The 23,502-nt window shown below is 39.6% G+C and overlaps 1 protein-coding gene across 1 annotated transcript in view; it reads right to left on the bottom strand.

The window, feature by feature from the left end:
* The window catches only part of ERC2 (ELKS/RAB6-interacting/CAST family member 2), a gene marked incomplete at both ends in the record, with an annotated part of 465,422 nt that overhangs the window by 387,318 nt on the left and 54,602 nt on the right, over positions 1–23,502 (bottom strand). The window contains one exon of the mRNA XM_084292445.1: positions 14,519–14,935. Within this exon, the coding sequence (XP_084148571.1) occupies positions 14,519–14,935 (417 nt within the window). The remainder of the gene's footprint in view (positions 1–14,518; positions 14,936–23,502) is intronic.

Here is a 23,502-nt window from a genome sequence, read left to right as displayed (position 1 = left end):
GTGAAAATATGCCCTTTTCAAGTTGAGAGCTGAAAATGATTTTGTCCAAGCAAGTGAGGAATAATTGAGAATAAACTGATTGTTCTGACTCAAACATGTGCAGGTGTTCAGTCAATCAATACACTGAAGCAGACCAATTTTTTTTGTTGGGAAAAACAATGCAACTGCAATAAAAATCCCTTTTCCTGCACTATGATGGTACACATTTAAACAGAATACAGATTCTACTTCCTTTCTGAAAAAGCTCTCCCAAGAGGGCTCTATAACACGAAGAACTGGTTTGTGGTGTGTCTGGACAACTGCACAACAACATCAGGAAACATCTTCAAACACAAGTTTCTTCACCATTTTGTTACTCTTCAGGCTACAAAAACCTCAGACATCTATGCAAGGGCAAAAAGCGAAGAATGAGAACTACCATCTTAGGAAATTGTCAGTGTGGTAAGTCCCAAGGATACTGAAATTCTTCACCAAATGTCTAATAAATGTCTAATTAATGTCTAATAAATGACAGCAAAAGGAACAACTGAGGCGGCAGCATATTGGGTGTTCTCTTCTATCCAGCACTTCCACAATCACTTGTAAAAATGTAAGCAGGGAAAAGTTGAAATATGAGTATTTAGGAAATAAATTGATCAGGAATAACATGTAGCCTAGGAGCCTCACGATGCAAAACAGTGATGTCTTTTCTCACTGAAAATACTGTTGTTTTGAATGGCAGGCTCTGCACCATCATTTCAAAATGAGGAATGCTGAAGCCATGAGGGCTTCACAAAGGTGCCACAAAGGTGCCTTAAGCTGTGATAAACACTTGTTTAATTCAGCACTGTTTGAACTTGATCTTGCTAAAACATTGCTAACATTTGGAACAATCATAGTTTGCCCGTACACTTGACCAGCTTATACAGATTAAAAATTATTTTAGAATAAAATGTGATTAAAAGATAATTTCCAGACCTTTAATACTCAACTTTTCTTTCCAAATGAAACCCTCAGTCATCTTTGCAATACTGCTTGAAACTACTGCTTCATTACCTTGTTCACCACTGATTTGTCTGAGGCAGGATGCAAACAGCTGTTCTTACTGCTCCAGAAGATTACACATTTTCCAGATTTTCTTTGAAAAGGCAGTATCTCTTATGTCCATAGCACCAGGGCTCATATCAGCAAACAATATATCTGCAGAACTGTAGGAGAACTACCCCCCTGTATTTGGCTCTGGTGAGGCCGCACCTCGAGTACTGTGTTCAGTTTTGGGCCCCTCGCTACAAGAAGGACATGGAGGTGCTCGAGCAAGTCCAGAGAAGGGCGACAAAGCTGGTGAGGGGTCTGGAGAACAAGTCCTACGAGGAGCGGCTGAGGGAGCTGGGTTTGTTCAGCCTGGAGAAAAGGAGGCTCAGGGGTGACCTTATCGTTCTCTATAAGTACATTAAAGGAGGCTGTAATAAGGTGGGGGTTGGTCTATTCTTGCATGTGCCTGGTGACAGGATGAGGGGGAATGGGATAAAGTTGTGCCAGGGGTGCTTTAGGTTTTAGGAAGAACTTCTTTACTGAGAGGGTTGTTAGGCATTGGAATGGGCTGCCCAGGGAAGTGGTTAAGTCACCATCCCTGGAGGTCTTTAAAAGATGTTGAACTTAGCGATATGGTTTAGTGGAGGACTGGTTAGTATTAGGTCAGAGGTTGGACTTAATGATCTTGAGGTCTCTTCCAACCTAGACAATTCTGTGATTCTGAAAATACGATTTTACAAAGTATATGAAGCTTTGCCAGAGTACATTATTTCTCTACATAATTTTGACAAGTGCCCTTCTTGCTCACCCTCTCCCACTGTACATAAGGAAGGCCTTTAAATGGCCTCGAAGTATTACCTGGAAAGTGCAAGTGAAAATAAAAATAAATAAATAAAATTGCACGTGATGCTATTACATCTTACAAGCTATGAAATATCTAGGTCTACATGTAAGAAAGCTTTCTTCATGTTTCTATAACAGAAAAACTGGGAAGACTTTACCTATAGCAACAGTACCATAAAAGTGCTACTATGTATACTGCTACATAAGAAATGTGGGTATATAGGCACACAATTTGTCAACATAATTATCCAATAAGCACATTTTTTGTTTGCTTTGATTCTTAGTTGTTCTTATTTACTTTCCTGGTTGCAAATCATGCCGCAGCTTATTTAGTTTGGTGACATTTAGATAGCCTTCTCATTTAATGCCAGGTACTTTCATTTATATAATGAAGTAATTACAGGAAGCATTCCACATATTCATGAAGGCTACATCTATAGATGGGGTTTCTTGCCAGAAGACTCCAACTACATCACAAACCATTCCCTATGTACGTGCTGCCGTGGCCTCTTCTGAAGGGTTGTATGTTACCAAGCCATTACACAGGCAGAAAAGCTTCTGAGAAAGCTAGTTATTACAAGCCTATCTTGAAATGCAGCAGGGCGCAACAGTGTGACTTGAGATATTCTCTGCTGTCCACCTTCCAGGTTCCAATCACATGGGATCAGTGACAAGGCGTTTCAGCAGTCGGTATGCATGACAATGGTGAAACTCCAATTCATTCAAAAGAGGAAGATGACATTAGTTTGCTCTCCTACATTTGTAAATTAACGTAACTTGCACCTTGGTTAAAACTTGGAGCCAAATTCCACTATTCAGACATAATTGCTGACTTGCTTTATAGAGAGCTTCACTTCACTTTTTACTCTACTTGCATAGAATCTTAGATGCAGCTATTCTAAATTGCATTCACTTTACAGACTGAATACAATTCTTGTGAGCACCTTTCCATTAAATTGAAATGAAGGTATTGTTCTTCTTAATTCATTCTATCACTGTAAAATGAGCTACAATAAATAGGGCACGATATCTGTGAAAGGGATGCAAGCCAGTATAAAATCCAATCTGCATTCAAGAGTGCCATCTAGTGACTATAATAAGTCTACGTACTTGCTGTGAATGATGTGAACAGATCAAGTTAGGTACTTTTTTTTTTAAAGGAGTTTTAGAGAGATTTTAGAAGAGATTCAACATTTGAAACTGTAGAATAACAAAGTTTATCATCCATAACAGGCACTTCTGGCTGTAGATATCTCATTTGAAGGCAGATTACTATACCTCCCACTCTTCTCTGCGCTGGTGCGGCTTCACCTCGAGTACTGTGTGCAGCTCTGGCACCACAATACAAGAAGGACATTAAACTGTTGCAGAGTGTCCAGAGGAGGGCGACGAAGATGGTGAAGGGCCTAGAGGGGAAGACATATGAGAAGCAGCTGAGGGCACTGGGCCTGTTCAGCCTGGAGAAGAGGAGGTTGAGGGGAGACCTCATCACAGTCAACTACAACTTCCTTGCGAACGGAGTGGAGAGGCAGGTGACCTATTCTCCGTAAATACCAGTGATAGGACCCACAGGAAGGGTGTTAAGCTGAGGCAGAGGAAGTTTAGGCTGGACATCAGGAAGGGGTTCTTCACCGAGAGGGTGGTTGCACACTGGAACAGGCTCCCCAGTGAAGTAGTCACTGCACCAAGCCTGTCTGAATTTAAGAAGCGATTGGACTGTGCACTTAGTCACATGGTCTAAACTTTTGGGCAGACCTGCGTGGTGCCAGGAGTTGGACTTGATGATCCTTATGGGTCCCTTCCAACTCAGGATATTCTATGATTCTATGATATTTTGAAGCAACTCATAATTTGTAATTCATAATTTGGATGTCAGTGACTTCCAGTGCTGAATGTATTTTCCCATACTGCAAAGCCTGTGTCATCATACACCTCACAGCGCATATGCATGAAAATTCATGTCTGCAGAAGTCCAACTGTTCCAGAGGAAGCAAAGTAAGGTGTATGCAACTGGACAAGTGATGTCTGGGAAGGCTGCTGAGTATTAAGGAAACACACTGCATTTATCTTTACATAAAAAAGTACAGAGCTAACTTTTCCTGGTTATTGTCACTAATCTCCATGCATGGAGAATGGTTTGTGATAAGGAGAAGAGTTGAGATGGTTCACTAATACAGCTCCCTATGCTGTGCAATTTATATGATGCTCACAGACACTACTCATAAGCATGCATATCATTGCACTCAGGTTTCAATGCGATCAGGGATATTTTTTTCATTGTAACTCTGAACACCAACATTAATACTTTTCAGGGGATTTCATGTCTTTTTCTTTTTCTTTTTTTTTAAAAAGAAGAAACTATACAATTCCGGTGGATAGTTGAAACAAGCATCTGAAAAAGGTATGATATCAGAGTCAGAAGCTAATGAAGAAAACAGAACCTACAGTACTCTATACTTCACAAGTTATATGACTGCAGATCATAAACCATCTGCTAACTTAAAAGGAAAGAAACTGTGGAAACTTAAGCAAATAAAAAAAATCTTTACTCTTGGACTATTGCATAAGTGTTTTTTGGGTTTTGTGGGTTTTGTTTTGTTGTTTGTTTTTTGTTGTTGTTGTTGTTTTGGGTTTTTTTGTTTTGTTTTGTTTTGTTTTGTTTTTTAAATCTGCACCCCTTGAGAAGAGGATATATGAAAAAAAATACACCAGGTTTACCCAGACCTCCCATTTTCATAGCACAGTTTTTCTAGGAAAACATAAAATGTGTTATGTAACCTTTATTTTAATGTAAACAATGCTACAAAAGAATAACGTGATCATAGGATTTATCATAATTTCTAGTAGATTTTAATATGTACTGCTTGTATAACATGTCATTGGCTACTTATTCATTCAATGCACTGACTAAAGTGACTAAAACCTCTTCTGTATTAGTCAGATATCAGTCAGTTATACACATTTAGAAAACTGATCCATGCTTTAGAAAAAAAAAAAAAAAAAAAAAGTTTTTCACTTCAGCTCTCCAGTAAGTGGCATCTGCTGCCAATGTCTGGTGAAGAAGGACCAAGAACCATGCTTTAAAGACCACATCTGAACCATAATTGGACTTACCTTGCACCTAGCTACCACAGCAAATGCACTGCTTCATTACCAAACAATTGTTTCTGGTCAAAAATAATCCTGAAGAATCAATACTAATTCTTATGGGTTTTATACAGTTGTAATTAAACAATTTATCTGGGAGAAATCTGAACTCAATTTAACTTCAGTCTTAAAATATCATCTGTATATTACCAACAGTCACAAAAGGATATGAGACAAATAAAAGCAAAAGTTAATAACAATTATTAGAAAAAAAAAAAACAGGTACTTAGTATGTGATAGGCTATTTCTTGTTCAGCAACCAAAGACCACTGCATCCGTTTTATTAAACCTTGTAAAAATTCAGCTGAGTTATGAAAGAGCAAGTAGAAATGTAACTAACTCACCATGTGCAGGAACTTTCTGAAAAGATAGCATGAAATGAGAAATTACGCAAGCTCTCACTCTCTTAATGCATGATCTTTAGAAGATTTTTCAATGTGAATTTTTGTGTTAAATAATGAGCCAAAAAAATAAAGACATTGTTTAGTTTAAAATCATTGTTATAAATCTAAAAACAAAGATTCACTTGTTTTTGTAAATAAATTTATATTCAGGGAAATATAAGGCATCAAGAGCCATGGCTGATTAAAGCATTGTGACCAAAGAAATATGCTTTTTGTTACTTATCTATTAACACATGGAAATAATGCTTTCTGCAAATGCAGATTTTTAAGGAGAAAAGTGTGTGAAGTACATTCCCTTTAGTAACATATCCTTTCACTTTAGCAAGGACTAATCCCAACTGAAACACTTTCACAAGAAATACTTGCTTGAAGTGAATTAGGAATCAGCTTGCCAGCACAGCAGAGCAATGGCAGCATAAGAATTTTCCTAGTAGAGGATGACTAGCCAGTACTCAGTGACATACAACTAAGAACCTGTTTGCAATTACCAAGTATAGTAGCAACAAACTGAGTAAGCATTTTTCTCTATGTCAATTACTAGATTTTCTTCTTCTGAATTATAGCAGTGGAATTTGGACTGTGTGCAAAATCTTCTAATATCAAAAGTGTCTAGGTCAGAATACAAGCCATATATTTAAAGAAAATAAATTCAAGTGAATGTGTAAAAAGCAGAGCAATTAAAAATACAACAGATATGTCCCTTACCTCTCCTGAGTCTGTAGAATATGAAACACTATAGGTTTGTCTTTCTACACCTCCCAAAAAATTGGGAACATATTACTATCTATATTGTATTGAATATACATTCCTCTTACAGTAATTAGGGAAGTGTGATTTACACTTCACTAGATCACGCCTCTTTTTTATTTATCACTTCATTGCCTTCAATAAGAACCATGAAGTGTTTTTAAAAGACCAGCAGGAATATCGCTTGACTCTTACACGGAATTGGAAGGAACAGGCAAGGGCCTAAACCCTACAGATATGCTTAATAGTGAATAGTCCCCTGAGTTCAGATAAACTGCCTATATTAATAAGGCCCTTAATCTTGAAACAATAGCCACTAAAACACAGAACCAGCAACCATTCTAAATATATTCATAATACAATGGCTCTAAAAAAAAAAAAAAAGTCTGGTTTTATTGGTATTTTAGACTTTATGTTTCAGGGAGGAGAAGAACAATCTGAAAAGAAACTGATTTACGTGTGATGACTTATGTGCTGCTAAGTGGAGATAAGCCAAATGGGTGAAGGAGTCAGCCCCATCTATGGAAAAGCTACAGTGAACTACTTCCTTCTTGGTTACACCTTGCTTGGTGTAACCAAGCACTTGTCAGAAGTCCAGATTCATTCTTTCTTTCAAATCTAATCCCATTCACTGTAACTATGATTCTATGAACTCACTCAGCTAATGCCATTTACCTCATTCAGATGACTCATGGAAGAACACAGACAGGATTTGGTTCTGAGTTATTTTCAAACATACCCGTGTTTTGGCGTATATGCCCTTCAGAAGACATGGGTTACTTTTTCAACGTTTTAACAAAATCTTAAAATCTTAAATGCTGAGATAGGATATCTATTTATACTCATTGTCAAATTTTATATCTGATAATAAATATACCAAAACCTCTATAATCATGTCAGACTATCAGGCTCAAACTGTCAACATAAAAAATATCAACCTTTCATCACAATCATCTCACAAGGCAACAAATACATCTCTAAAATTAGGAGATGACTAGATAAGTTAGTGACCAGAAATTCTAGTTCCAGTAGATCAAAGACAATGTGTTCTTTCTGAAGAAAGGTGTCAGATTGGTTCAACAAAATTACATCTGTTTACTAAATAAGAAATCTTGTTTCATTAAATGGTTTGGTCTAACACTCCATGTTGCCTTTATCAGTCTTAAGTTCATGTGAAGCTCCAGGGAGAGTTTATATTAGGCATATTCTAGTGTCTACTATACACTCCCACTATTATTACTCACCTAAGCCATGCAAATACAAAGACAAAACTTATTTGCTACACAGTTTAAGATGTGTACAAGGAAAAATTTTAGCAAATGAAAAACAGTATTTCCTTTTAGGAGGCAGGTTTCAGGATTCTTTTTGTTGTTTTGGTATAAAGATGACATAGCATTTTCTTCTCTTGTTTTCACATCCACATACACACACGTGCACACACACTCATTGTCAAAACGTTAGCCTGTTGCTGTTTCTCAGAAGTCAAACTTATGCAATTTCAATGCCTGGGTTTTTGGTCTGGATAAAAGGCTGCATGACTCCTACAACAAACCTTGCTAATGGATTTCTCTCACCATCAGCTTTTTCAACTTAGTTAAAATCTGTGATGTGCTGAAAATAGCAGTTTTATTTCAGGATTTAGAAGACTAGCTATTAGAACAACAAAATGGGGTTTGGAGTTATATAGGTTTAAAAAAAGTAGAACTTTGTTGGGGGGAGGGTTATACAAAGCAACCTTCTAGAGTTCTAGAGCTTTCTTGGGAGACGGTGCTGCAGGCAATAAGAGATGTCAGTTTACAGCAACTTCAACAATAACTGCAATTATTCAGATTCTCAGTCTCTTCTAGTATTCTTATGAAAATGCTTATACAGTTGGAAAGCACTGCTATCATAAAAAGATTCAATAGAGGCCTTTGTATGAAAAGGACAGTACAGAATAATTTTCCAGAACATTTTCCTTCTGGGGTGTTACAGGACAATGCATCTGGAAAAAAAGTTTGTTCAGGTTTGAGGTCCACATCCAAATCCTTATTGACTTCTGGGTGAAGGTCTGTAATTTTAAGACCACAGTAAGTGCACTCAACATGACTGTTAATTTAATGTTTGCTTAACAGTACACTCTTAAATTCTTTGTAAGGTTTTTAAGTAGGAAGACAGCATCTGCCATACCAGGTCAGATCATTAATTAATGATACTTCGTATCCTGCCTTTAAATTTGTCCAACTAGTGCCCCAAAGGAAGTTAAAAGCACAAAACAATTGTATCTCACTATGAAATGCAGGTAGGGGGCAGCAAGAGTGGGGCACATTCTTGTACGTGTCCAGTATAACTAGAAGAATACAGGGATGAAGCTTCATTAAGTTCATTGGTTTGAGAAGGATGAACTGTATTTCACCACGAATACAAAGCAACTTGACTGAAGTCTTAATTCTCTGACCTGATCCTAAAATATCATTTTTATATATAAAGAACAGCCTAGACCAACACATAAATACTATATAATCAAGCCTACACTTCTTTCAGTCAGTTATCAACATGATCTTACAAGACAGTTAAAAACAGAAGGAAAATAAAAAGCAGTGGCCTTTAAGAGCATTAGATCTTCCTCCTCAAGAGACAGGTTGTGATGTAACAGAAAGTTACCCAATGTTGAGGTACAGTCTTGCCCACACTTGAAATTGAATTGATCCACATGAATTTTTAAAATACACAAAACACTAATTGCCTTGCACGAGGTAGATAGGACTGGTTATCTGACTAGCTCTCCAGATCTGGCTGGCTTGAACCAGGGTCTGTGCTATCAGGGAAGATTGCTTGGGCTAGAAATCTCAAATCTAAAGGCAACTCTTCCATCCCAAGCACTCAGCTGACCTTAAATGAAGAACTGAAAACCCTCTTATGCAAGGCCTACTCAGCACACAAATGTCCATCCTACCCTTTTTCTAAGCTTCTTCACTTCCTACTGTCTCCTTCTCAAGGTGATTTGACCAAAGCTGTTTACAGCAGTTTCCAGCACCTCATGTTTTAAACATAAACTGCTTAACACAGTGTGCTAAAATACATTTTCCTATTTTCATTCAAATCTTTCAACAGACACTCCAATTTCACTTTCAGTACTGTTCCATTCACAAAGCAGACTGAAATGAATAGCCACTCCGCAGAACACACGGTGGCCAAGGAATGGAAGAGGAGCTCATGCAGATTGATTCCTCAGCTTCAGCATTCATTTCCTGGGGGGCCAGTTTGCTGGCTTAACTTCTGCTTCACTTCCCTAATCGGTAGGAGAGAGGTAGAAGAGAACAGACTAGGAAAGAAATTAAGAGAATTTATAAAAAATAGACGTGCCAAAATTATGTGCAACACAGACCACTGGACATATAAATATATTTGTTATATTTCGAGAGATGAAGTTCTGGAAGATACATTCACACTTCTGTGATTTCCTTAGTTTTGTGTTGACTGATTCAAATGAGATGCATAAGGTAACTGTTATTTATAATGAGCAATGTATACACTAACACTACATCTTAAATAGTTTGGTGCTTTGTTTGGGTTTTGTACTTTTTAAATCCTCAGAGATGGTTCTTCCTTCTACCCCCTCCCCCACTTTTATTTTCATTATATTTTACATTAATAACATAGCACTCATCTTATTTTTTTTTTTTTTTAAGTCTCTAAGAAGGTAGAAATACAACTTCTCCCTGAATAGATCAAGCAATCAAAGAGTGTCTATCAGATGGCACTGTTAAGGTGTCAGACTGTGCAGAGCAACTACAGAGATGCGTAAATCACTCTTAATCTAGTTCTCTTTTCAGTCAGAGTCACAAATTTCTACACTGACAAGTTTTGTTTTCTTATCTTAGAACATTCATTAAAATAAGAAAAGTTTTAGCTATGTATTATCGGATGGAAACTATTACTAAATGAAAATAATTTAAAATAAATGTTAAAGATAGCACGTAATATGACCAAATGCACTTTTAAGAATAATAAACAGTGCTACAAGTATAAATTCTATGGGATCTGTAGCTTTTACATCTTCATTCCAATAAGGTTCCTCAATGTATTCTATAACTTAACCACTCCCTCTGGGTACATCTTCTTGCACTTTGGAGAGCCTAAAACAGAGAAGTATACAAAGGAATTCAAGGGAATTGAATTCAAAGGAATTCAATTCACTCCTCCCCTCAAATTCAGCTCTGATTCTTTCTAAGAAAACACATCAACAGATCAGAAGTGTGAGTCATGTAAGTAACCTATTGCCAAGCAGTAGTATGTTTACAGAACAAAGACTTAGGAAGAACACAAAGAAAAGATTAAAGGAAACAAAAAAAAAAAAAAAAAAAAAAAAAGTAATCATTTTTCTGTTTAATTTTTAGCTAGGCTCTAAGATGTTTGTGTGCAGCCCTAAAGTCCGAACACATGAACTCGGTCAACAGCTGTGCAATGATAACATTTCTACTGCTGGGGACAACACTAGCTTTGATGCAACTCAAGACAGTCCTCAGTCTAGCTTCTAAAGGATGTCCCTTGCAGGAATGATGTCAGGATCAACATTTGCCCCCTCCACATACTGAAAGGTATAAAAAGATCACAAACAAACTCTTGTTTTATCTCATTCCAAAACTATTTTTTTAGCTGCTTTTCAAACATCATTGTCAGTTTCACACGGACATTTTTCTCATATTCAGGATTCCAAACTAGTGGTGGTGATGTCATGGGGAGCAAGCCTGTCCTTAGAGAAACTGAATCCTAAGTGAAAAGCTTTCTGATCCTCCACATGAACTTATAAACACTATTGCAACCAAGCACCCTGGCAAGAATATCATGGGGCAAACAAAACCTGAATGGGCTAAATTAGAAGTAGTAACTATTCTCTAGAGCATAATCAGGTTGTGTCTACTTTTTCATGTCTGGAGTGACTGTCAATATTGCAAAGTCCTTCTTCTGTATGCTTAAGAGGTAACCTTAAAAACATGTATTACTATTGATACTTTGATAGAAAGTAATTCGCTTTATAGCTACTGATTAGATTAATATTTTGAGCTGAGCCAGGAGAAATAAAAGGAAAGAGGTACTAACGAACCAAATAAAGACATTCAGTCCAGAATGGTTGTTAATCTACGTAACTAACTTCAGGGAAGAAATGTTTGGTGTTGATAAAGTATTTCCTTAGTAAATTACTACTGGCTCCAGTGTAAGACATTTACAGTAAACACCAAAAGTCTGCAAGGCATCTGTTCTATTCACAGTGAAAGAAAGAACTTCGCTCCATTAATAACTTTAAAAACATGCAATAACTAATTCATGATGGCAGTTCAAATCCTATCAGTGACCTTAATTATTTGACCAAGCTGAGTTCAAGATAGAGCAATTTAAAAAACATTTGAAAGTTTAAAAGTGCACTTTAAATTATAATAAAGCTGTGTTCTTCTTTCTACTAAATGTAGAGAAGGAAAAAAAACACTGTAGCACTAAGCTGTGTACAACAACCTTATTTTAAGAATACATGCAAGGTAAGAGTTAAAATGTGCATATAAAATCCTGTATGATCTCAGATTCCATTTGAGTGAAACTGTATGTTACATAGAGAGGGCATGTGTAATAATATGTGTATGTATACATAATAAAATACTTGCTGGAATTTTAACATTTCACTTTACTGGAGATTTAGTGGGACTTTGCCTAAGGCAAGTTTTTAATAGCAATAATAAAAAAATACTTAATGGTACTTAGGGTAAATAATGTGCGGCCACTATGTTTAAAAAAAAAGTAATACCAAACATCTGTACTAGATTTCCACATGATAAAATCACCATATTACCTACAGTTCTCCCAAAATTATAGGAAAAAAATGTTTATTTTAAATTCTAGAAAAGACATGCGATAACCTATTTAAGAACTAGAAGGCAGGCATCGTGTGTTTTATGACATGAATGTATATTTAGTGATCTTCATGGTACTTAATTCTGAACGTAAGGATGCAATGGTATGACATCATGGCCTGAAGACAGACTTCCAAATTTTAACCTACTAACACAGGGACTGCCAGACCCAAGAACATCCTTTTGCACATGGGTATTTCCAAGAACCAGTTTGTTACAGGACACATGATTTCCTTATGAAAGCAGACACCATATATTGTTTTCTTCCAGAAAATAACAATAAAAATCAGCTACCTAAAAAAAAAAAAAAAAAAAAAAAAAAAAGGTAAACGTTTAGTTTCTAAGGAGTTCATATGCCCCACATGTCATGCTTCCAAGCTTCCTACAGCAAACTTCAGATCTGCTGGGAAAAATAAACCAATCAATCAGCAGCCACAAATATGTGCTGGAGAGAGAGAGGATTTCACCCAAAGCTCTGGATTCTTACAGCAGCAAGGAAGTTCTTTGCTAAAATCCTCAGGTCAACAGATAGTTCCTGCCAATCTGACACAGATTCTGTTCAGCAAACCTAGTAAATTTTTAAGCTTTGACCAAGGCATATCAGCATGTCATAAGCAGAAACTGCAGCGAACACCTCTGTAAACTTGCAGTGCTCCCCAGGAACCTCTTTATTCTCATATAAATTCAGAGATTTTTTTTCCTATGCCCAGAGAGTAACCCAGAGGGAACTCTGAAATATTTTATCTACTTTTCAAGCTCCACTTAATTCTACATGGATTTCTTTTACTACTCTTGGAAGGTTATTCAAGAACTTGACTGCTACGCTAATTAAAAACCTTCTTCAAATTTCCACTGTCAATGAATTCAACACCCAATACATAACCAAGTTAGTATTAAGTGATACTGATAAGTGATACTGATAATATACATGAGGTACAATCACAGAAAGAAAAAGAAAACAAAAAACAAAAAAACAAAAAAACAAAAAAACAAAACAAAAAAAAAAAAAAAAAACAAGATTTAACAGATAGCAAGTCATCCATGCCTGAAACCTACTGTAAATAGTCTGTTTTAACAGCAGAGCAAATTCCAACAACTTCTCTGCTAGTTAAAGAACTTCTCCCACATACCATAGATTCAGTATCATTAATTCCTCGTGCAAGTCCTTTCAGGGCCCTGAAGTATGAAAAGACCTCATTAACTGGTGACCTTGCTTATCAGTGAAAGTTCTGTGTGAGGAAAGGTTCACAAGGATCCACACGTTCACCAGAAAACTTTATTGGAATATATGATTGTGCCTTGCAAATTTTCCAGCATTTCCAAGTTTTAGATGGGCTCCAGATACCATTGAGTCCTCATTTTCCAGGTCAAACAAAATAAAAATGGAAAAAAAAAAAAACCTTTCAATGCATTTGAAGAATTTCTTTTCACTACCATAGTAGCTGTAATTTAAAAATTTAAATATAAAACAATTCACCCATAGCAAAGAAAATATTTTGTCAACATTCTGTAGATGTAAATAGCTCTTCTTAATCTTTAGCATTATACAAGAGTCAATAAGAGTTTTCTATGTTCTTGTACTAATTTTATTCATGTTTTGATATATCAGGAAATTGGTGTTTTTTACCAGACTAGAAGTTCACATCAGACTACACTGTTCTGAACTTCTAAGGAAACAGAGCTGTAGGTCCTGATTCCCCTTTACTGTGGGTAGCTTGTACTCGGTCTCTCTGAAACTATTGCCCTTCTCAGCAGGAAGCATCAGGATCTCTCTCCGAAAGACTCACGGCCTCGTTTCCCTGACACTGGTCATGTAAGCTGTTGGGATGTAGAGGGACACACAGGCTTGACAGTGGGTAAGATTTCCTTCAGTTGTCCTAATTCAAATATCACAAATCCAGTCCCAAAATTCATCAGCAAGTGATGTGGGTGTAGGAGGGCTTGGGCGCAAATCTATCAAAGCGCAGCACAACCATCACCCCAGTGCTTCAATATGGCAACGTTATGCAACATATATCCCCCAAAAATTGTATACCACACATGAAAATGCATTAGAAATAAACAAAGGCTTCTGGCTATGGAAGGCAAAACATTTTAAGACACTGATTTCAAATACAACGGGTATAAAACAAAAAAGTAGCGTGCACCTTTGACTATTTAATTTATAACAGTAAGAGGTGTTCATTCTCTCTTCAGTAGTTCTAATCATCTTGGTTTGTCAAATTTTGATTTGTCAAAATGCAATAAGCCAGAATGTATGCAAAGATCAACAAAGACAATAAGCCTCAAGTGACACTTTTCTTCCACAATCTCTTAGTCCTGCTTTGTGTTTATTTTTGATTTAAAACAAATGTATCCTTCTTTTTTTCTAAAGAAACACTGAAAGCAGAAGATACTCAGACACTTGAAAATATATTTCTAAAACTGCAGCAAGCACTTTGGCAGTATCTTTTAAATTAACAAATAATGAGTTTTCCTTACCTCTCTAAGATGTATGTTTTCCTTCTCCTTTTGGTCTAATATCACTTCTAAATGATTAACCTGAGATTCAGCTTCTGCAATCCTTCGAGTTCTCTCATTGTCATCTTCCATTCCTTTAGATGGCAAACCTTTACTTTGCAACATTTCCAGAAGCTTTTTTATTGATTCATCTCTAGCATTTAGTGTTTGCTTTTGTGTTTCAATCCTAAGCTCCATTTCTTCTAGAGTTTTTCTTAATAGGAAAAGCTCTTTAGCTTGTCTGTCATGTTCTGCTTGAAGCCTTCGAAAATTCTCCTCTGTGAGCTCAATGGTAAAATGCTCAGCCCCTCGGTTTCCACTTTCTTGCTGCAGAAGATGATTAAGGTCTCTCTGGGTTCTAAGCTCATCTTGAAGTGCCTGGATTGTCATTTGCAGATGCTGCAATAAATGAAAAAAAAAAAAAAAAAAATCAATTTATGATCCAAATGCAGGATTAGTCTTTGATTAAACTTTTGTTGTATGCTGTTACAAAAATTCTTTAGAATTGATGAAACTATAATAAATGACCTTATAAAATAGCAAATCCATGTGATGATGTTTATACTTATATTTTTTCAAGTGCTTCTAGAAAAGTAAATGAAAACACACACACAGTGTCAGCTACATATAAAATGAAGAGCAAAGAAGGCAAACCAACAAACCCAAACACTAGGCAGTGACACATCCATTAGTACAGTCAAGATGTACCTATAAAGCTGGAAGACTCAGTATTCCATGTTTTCTAAATTACTTCATAGACTAAAGGTGATTCTACCCTGCAGGGTGCTCAGCAGTTGAGTTATGAAGTCAATCAAAGCACTCACTGTAATTGAAGGGAGCTTGGCAGGAAGCTAGAGGAGGGAGGGCATTTGGTTGGTTGGTTGTTTTTTTGTTTTTTTTCTTTTTGGCAACTAAAGCTATGAACATGTTTAGTAAACAGGATTACTGCATCTCTAACAAGCAAACAAAAATACACAATAAATATTGAATTTTGAAAAAAATTGACTGCGAATAATAGACAAACCTTTGTTCTCCTGGCATCCAAAAACTGAACAGCATGGCAAACGAAAAAATGAAGCAAAATCAACATAAAGGCCAGATGCAAGCAAAGGAGATTCAACAGAAAGAACTGAATTCAACAAAAAATACCTCCAACAGAAAAGATAATTTTATTGAGTTATACAAAACAGCACCAACAACCTCACAATATACAATACCTAAGCTAAAGACAGACTTCATTTAAATAGATGTGACAAAGTGTCAAAAATAATTAATCCCATAATGAATAATAATATTCCTATTTCAACTTACTATTCTTTTCCACTAAGCTTTTCAAAACACAGTAACTTGTCCTAAAATATTTGTATTATATCTGAGTAAAACTGATAAATCTTGCACTCCTTAATCAATGCAATCAAAATTGAAAATTATTTTTCCCATATTAAGATTGGGGTATAGATAATTATCCTAAATTATTAGAATATCATGTTGCATGTCTGAAAATGTTTTTCTTATTTTTTCCTCTATTCATTCCTCTACCCAGCATACTGAATATACAGAAATACAAGTTCCCCAATAGCTAAGTGTGCTGTGCCAGAAGACCCTTACATGTAGGAATTCTGTCAGTATGATTTAGATGACTTAATGCATGGCACCAGACTCTTTGACATTAATGAATATTCTTCAGCTCCACACTCCAATAAAACAATTAATAATTCATTAACACATTAACTCAGTATGGGAGGCTTCTTTAGTTCATTTGAGGCTACCTTCACATTTAGCACAATTTTATCTAGAGGTGTCAGTATGTAACAAAAACCTGAATTTAAGCTGAAAGAAAAATGTAAAACTTAAAATAATGTTTTGAAATCACAGTTTTTATCAGTTATTTCAAATGGAGAAGCATTACCTGTAGTGGAATTCTCTACGTTGAATCTGTTCTATTATTAAATGACAGTATTTTTATAAGTGTTGAGAGGTTAAATCTCTTAATATTTGCATCTCATTAGGCACACGCTCAGAAGCATTCAAATGTAGGCTACACACTTACTGCCTTGCTTTTACTGAACGGCAATGATACTTAATTCTTTCAATTTCTTCAAGTCTCAGCATCTTTTTAATTATTTACATAAAATCTCCCAATAAGCTTTCTTTCAAAACTCCTCTTGATGTAGCAATTTTTAAACCTACTAATGTAAAACTTATGACCCCGTTATGACAATTTTAGCACAGAAATTCAGTGTATAAATGCAAATGAATCCAAAAAGTACGGAAATAATGTTCAATGACTACTATGAATGAGCGAATTAACAAAGCCAACAACAAGGCAATGGCAGAGAGACAGATGTTGCAAAGTAAACAAAACCAAAACCATTTCTTTTCAAATGCTTTTCCCCATATAAAGTCATATTTTTTGTAGATGGTCTCCACCAGTCAACACAGTGGTTATGCAATGACTCTAAAATAAAGGAAATTTCACTTCAGAGAATACAGACATTCTGATCCAATTCCTTTGTAGCTTTGTAAAACTGGCAGTTGGAGAGGAACAAAAATTTTAGATTAATAATTCTAGAAAAAAAAAAAAAACATATACTCATTTAGACTACTCATAAATTGGCTTCAAGCTTGACAAACAGCCCCTTTGACATGCTCCAAATGAGAGAAAAATAAATATTTTTGTTGGCTTCTTCAAATTGAATATTTCAGCTTTTAAACTTTTTTGTATTTTTTAAGTAATTTAAAAATAAACTGAGCTAGATTATTTTTTTAAGTTAAATGTTTCCTTTTGATCAAACAAAATACAATTCAACATTTTAAAATAAACATCTCTTTTACTTAATTTTCAGTTGGGTCACTGTATCAGCTAGACTTTCAGCCCAGAGGCATTTATCTGTCTGAAGATTGAAGCTCATATCTTTCCATTTTTTCAAAAAGAAAAACTGCCTGAAGTAATACATACATAACCAGAGGACCAATCCCAGACTTCGCATAAGCATCATGAAATAAATCCTCTGCACTCCAAAATTATTTTGCTACTAAGCAACAGAAATATTCAGTAACTACTATTATAGTCTAGAAATATTCACAATAAAAGATATTTTTTCCTCCAATCTGAATGATTTAAAATAGGTCTTTCAAATAAATTAGACAATACTTATTACTTGATGCTAAACACTATTTATAAATGTTTTTCTGCAGTCAAGCTGTATCTATGCAGTATCTAGAATAATTTAGCTAAGCAAAGGGAAACTCGTTTGTAAAATATTTTAAATGCTTTAAAACAGAAACAAAAGCAAACTTAACATACACATTGCTAACAGACAGCCCTTCTGAATGCAAACTCTAAAAGGCCGAAGTGTTAGATCAACCCACAAATGATGAGAATGCCCAACTCAAACAGCAATTCTGGCAAGACAAGCCAGTCACAGCCTCCCTCTGTCCCACAGCCACCTATGTACGGGGCTCTCACATTCTGCCCACAAACACGCTTGCTGCTGAGCACAACACTAATTATGGATGCAAATACATGAAACTAACAGCCTCAACTGTGGCAGGCTGCTGCTGCTACCTTGACATAATCCATTTTTGTACCCCTTCAAGACTTAGAACTCTTTGAACACGATGGACCAGATTTAGACTTCTGCTGGCACAGCCTCCCATAGCAGCAGCTAGCTCAGAAAAGGCAAGAACACATGTTGTGAGGGTGGCAAGAAGCAGCATATTAATTGTAGCAGGGGAGGAATGTGGGAGTGCTGTGAATCTCTGTCACGCTGCTGTCATTACGCAGACAGAACTTAGTGGGATTTAAAAAGACACACTAAATCTTTCTTTTTCATAATTTCTATTAAAAACAGACCAGCTGACCAGAACTTACAGAATGCTTTCCATGCCAATTTCCAGGGATTATATAAACAGTTCTCTCAGAACTTTGGCAGCCTCTCCCTATGGCCTGGCTCCAAGAGACAATCCATGGCACTGCCCAGGAACTTCCCACAACTTTGTGAACTAGGCACAGTGCAGGTTTTCAAATTGACCCCCCCAGAAATTGAAACAGAACTACAAAGGGAAGAGGAATTAACGGCCCCACCTGGCTTCTGGCTCATGCTTTACCCATGGAAGTTCCTCTGGTCTCTGCCACCTGCCTATTCACCAACAAATTGCCTGCAGAGAACTGCCCTGCCACAGCCCACCTTGGGCCGTGCACAGCAGCATTTCCAGAGCACCCCAAAGCCTTAGGTATGTGGTGAACATCGAAGGAGAAGGATATCATAAGGATATTGAGGTAAAATTATTAATCCACCTATGGAAGTGCATGGTTTCTCCTATTTGCAACACCACGTGTCACCCAAAGCAAAGTACATGTTGAAGAGTGCACTCTATTGTCATTTAACAAAAAAAGCCTGCTCCTAACTTGGAAGGGAGCAACAAACCCTGTATAAGGTCAAGTAAAAAAGGAATCCTAGCTGGAGCTGTCCTAAGTGGGAAAGCCAGCCTGAAAGATTTGGGGCAGCAAGGAAGCAGGCACAGGTTTTCATCAAAGAATTGATTTCACAGAATCACAGAATTGTCTAAGTTGCAAGAGACCTCAAGATCATCAAGTCCAACCTCTGACCTAACACTAACCAGTCCTCCACTAAACCATATCGCTAAGTTCAACATATGAACATCTTTTAAAGACTTCCAGTGATGGTGACTCAACAACTTCCCTGGGCAGCCCATTCCAATACCTAACAACCCTCTCAGTAAAGTTCTTCCTAACATCCAACCTAGAACACCCCTGACACAACTTTAGCCCATTCCCCCTCATCCTGTCACCAGGCACATGCAAGAATAGACCAACCCCCACCTTATTACAGCCTCCTTTAATGTACTTACAGAAAGCTCGCTCCTGAGCCTCCTCTTCTCCAGGCTGAACAAATTCAGCTCCCTCAGCCGCTCCTCATAAGACTTGTTCTCCAGGCCCCTCACCAGCTTCGTCGCCCTTCTCTGGCCCTGCTCAAGCACCTCGATGTCCTTCTTGCAGCGAGAGGCCCAAAACTGAACACAGTACTCGAGGTGCGGCCTCACCAGAGCCGAGTACAGGGGGACAATCACTTCCCTAGATCTGCTGGCCATGCTGCTTCTGATACAAGCATGCTGCTTTTGATACAAGCTGGCCTTGCTGCTTCTCATACAAGCCAGGATGCCGTTGGCCTTCTTGGCCACCTGAGCACACTGCTGGCTCATATTCAGCCAACTATCAACCAATACTCACAGGTCCTTCTCTGCCTGGCAGCTTTCCAATCACTCATCTCCCAGCCTGTAGCTCTGCTTGGAGTTATTGCGCCCCAGGTGCAGGACCAGGCACTTGGCCTTGTTGAACCTCATACAGTTGACCTCAGCCCATCAGTGCAGCCTATCCAGATCCTCCCGCAGAGCCTTCTTACCCTCAAGCAGATCGACACACACACCTAACTTGGTGTCATCTGCAGACTTACTGAGGGTGCACTCGATCCCCTCATCCAGATCATCGACGAAGATATTAAAGAGAACTGGCCCCAGTACCAAACCCTGGGGAGCGCCACTAGTGACCAGACTCCAGCTGGATTTGACTCCATTCACCACGACTCTTTGGGCCTGGCTATCCAGACAGTTTCTAACCCAACAAAGCGTACGCCAGTCCAAGCCAAGAGCAGCCAGTTTCTTGAGGAGAATGCTGTGGGAAATGGTGTCAAAAGCCTTGCTAAAGTTAAGGTAGACCATATCCACAGCCTTTCCCTCATCCACCCAGCGCATCACTTTGTCATAGAAGGAGATCAGGTTCGTCAAGCAGGACCTGCCTTTCATAAACCCATGCTGACTGGGCCTGATCGCCTGCTTGCCCTGCAAATGCTGCGTGATGACTCTCAAGAGGATCTGCTCCATGAGCTTCCCTGGTACTGAGGTCAAACTGACAGGCCTATAGTTCTCCGTGTCTGCCCTCCAGCCCTTCCTGTAGATGGGCGTCACATCTGCTAGCCGCCAGTCAACTGCAACCTCCCCCGATAGCCAGGACTGCTGATAAATGATAGACAGTGGCTTGGCCAGCTCCTCCACCAGTTCTCTCAATACCCTCTGGTGGATCCCATCTGGCCCCATCGACTTGCGTATATCCAAGTGCTGTAGCAGGTCACCAACCATTTCTTCATGGATAGTGAGGGCCACGTTCTGCTCCCCATCCCCTTCCACCAGCTCAGGGTACTGGGTATCCAGAGAGCAACTGGTCTTGCCACTAAAGACCGAGGCAAAGAAGGCATTAAGCACCTCAGCCTTTTCCTCATCTCTTGTAACTAAGTTCCCCCACGCATCCAGTAAAGGATAGAGATTCTCCTTAGTCCTCCAGTTTGCATTAATGTATTTGTAAAAACATTTTTTGTTGTCTTTAATGGCAGTCACCAGATTGAGCTCCAGATGAGCTTTGGCCTTTCTAATTTTGTCCCTGCACTGCCTCGCAACATCCTTATAGTCCTCCTGAGTGGCCCGCCCTCTTTTCCAAAGATTATAAACCCTCTTTTTCCTGCTAAACTCAAGCCACAATTCTCTGTTCAGCCAGGCTGGTCTTCTTCCGCACCAGGTCGTCTTTGGGCACGTGGGGACAGACCGCTCCTGCGTCATTAAGATTTCCTTCTTGAAGAGTGCCCAGCCTTTCTGGACTCCTCTGCCCTTCAGAACTGCCTCCCAGAGGACTCTGCCAACCAGTGTCCTGAACAGTTCAAAGTTGGCCCTCCAGAAGTCCAATACAGCGGTTTTACTCGTCCCCTTCCTGGCTTCTCCAAGAATGGAGAACTCTACCATTTCATGGTTACTCTGCCCAAGACAGTTTCCAACCACCACATCTCCCACCAGTCCTTCTCTGTTTGTGAACAGCAGGTCTAGCGGAGCACCTCCCCTGGTAGGCTCACTAACCAGCTGCGTCAGGAAGTTATCTTCCATGCTCTGCAGAAACCTCCTAGACTGCTTTCTCTGGGCTGTGTTGTGCTTCCAGGATATATCTGGGAAGTTGTAGTCCCCCACGAGAACAAGCACTGATAATTTTGCACCTTTTGTCAGCTGCCTGTAGAACTCTTCATCAGTCTCCTCATCCTGGTTCAGCGGTGTATAACAGATCCCCACCAGGATGCTTGCCTTTTTGGCCTTCCCACTGATCCTAACCCATAGGGACTCAACCTTATCATTCCCAGCCTCAAGTTCCATGACATCAAAACTCTTTCTGATATAGCGAGCCTCACCACCACCCCTTCCATGCTGCCTGTCCCTTCTGAAGAGCCTCTAGCCAGACATTGCAGCACTCCAGTCATGAGAGTGGTCCCACCACGTTTCTGTGATGGCAACCAAGTCATAGCCTGCCTGCCGCATGATGGCTTCCAGCTCCTCCTGTTTGTTACCCATGCTGCGTGCATTAGTGTAGATGCACTTCAGTTGGGCCATTGCCTTCTCTCCCAGCCCAGCCTTGTCATTGTTACCCCTGGCACAGCTCTAACAAGCCTTGTTTCAGCCCTGTCCCCCTTCTCACCTAGTTTAAAGCCCTCTCAATGAGCCCTGCCAGCTCCTGGCCCAGGATCCGTTTTCCCCTAAAAGATAGGGACCCGTCTGTGGCCATCAGGCTAGGAGCCAAGTAAAGCGCCCCATGGTCAAAAAAAGAACAAAATTTCTGTGTTGGCACTAGCCTCTGAGCCACGGGTTTATCAGGTGGGCTTTCCGTGTCCTCTCTGTACCCCTCCCTGCCACCGTAGGGATGGACAAAAACACCACCTGCACTCCTGCTCCATCCACTAACTGTCCCAGTCCCCTGAACTCCCATTTGATGGTCTTCAGGCTTCTCTCTTCAACGTCATCACTGCCAGCCGGGACTATTAAAAGAGGGTAATAGTCAGAGGGGCGAACCAGGTTGGGAAGCCTTCTGGCAATGTCCCTGACCCTGGCCCCAGGGAGGCAGCAGACTTCCCTACAGGTAGGGTCTGGTCAACAAATAGGTCCCTCTGTTCCCCTGAGAAGGGAGTCACCCACAACAATCACCCTTCTTTCTGTCCTGGTGGAGGCAGTCCTGAGGCATGGAGTCGACTTCCTCACCCTATGCATCCTCCTGGGCAGACTTACTACCTCTTCCTCAGCTACCGGCCTCTCAATCTCCAGGGCCTCAAACCTGTTGCGTAAGGGCACCTGGGAAGGTGGAGCGGTGGGGGAGGGCATCACCTGCAATGTCAAGCAGGGACCTGTTTCCATTCCTCCTCTACTCCTAGGTCCCCTGCCTCTGCCTGACAGCAACAGGGCAGGGGGTCCACCCCCATTTGGGGTGTCTCACCCCGGTGCCTGTCCTTCGGGCCATGCAGGGAGTGGCTCCATAAATCTATCTCGCACTCACACTCTGTGATATCCCTCAACCTCTTGACCTCCTCCTTGAGTTCTGCCACGAGGCAGACCAGATCATCCACCTGCTCACACCTCACACACACAGTCTCTCTGCCCCCCGCAGGTGGTAGCAACAGGCTCAGGCACTCCCTTGCACCTGGAGACCTGAACTGCCCCAGTTTTGAGCGGGCAGTCGGTCTGGGTGTGTACAGACTTCCTGGAGAGCACACTGTTCCTGGTGTACACCATTGCAGCTGAGCTAGCAGCAGACCGCCGTTAGAGGTGTTCATATGGGCGGGGGGGAGCGCTCTGCCCTTCCTACTCGCCCTGCCTGAGCGAACTGCCGCGCCACTCCCTTCTGACGCGCCACGCCCTGTTTTCCCGTCCTGGTCACCGCGCTCATGGTCGCTCGCGCTCCCTAGGGGCAGCTTATGAACGGCCGGGGAGGGGGCGCTGCTGGCTCCGCCTACGCCTCCTTCTGGCTTCGTTTACCTCCCTCGCGAGGGCTGCCGGGTCCTGGCGGCTCCCTATAGTGGGCTCGGTGCCGGAAAAATTAGCCCTGCCTGTCCGATCCCCCGCTCCGCTGCAGAACGCATCTG

This window comes from Netta rufina (genome assembly GCF_964035555.1).
Source record: "Netta rufina genome assembly, chromosome: 10".
Lineage (NCBI taxonomy): Eukaryota > Metazoa > Chordata > Aves > Anseriformes > Anatidae > Netta > Netta rufina.
This window is presented reverse-complemented; position numbering and strand designations above follow the sequence as displayed.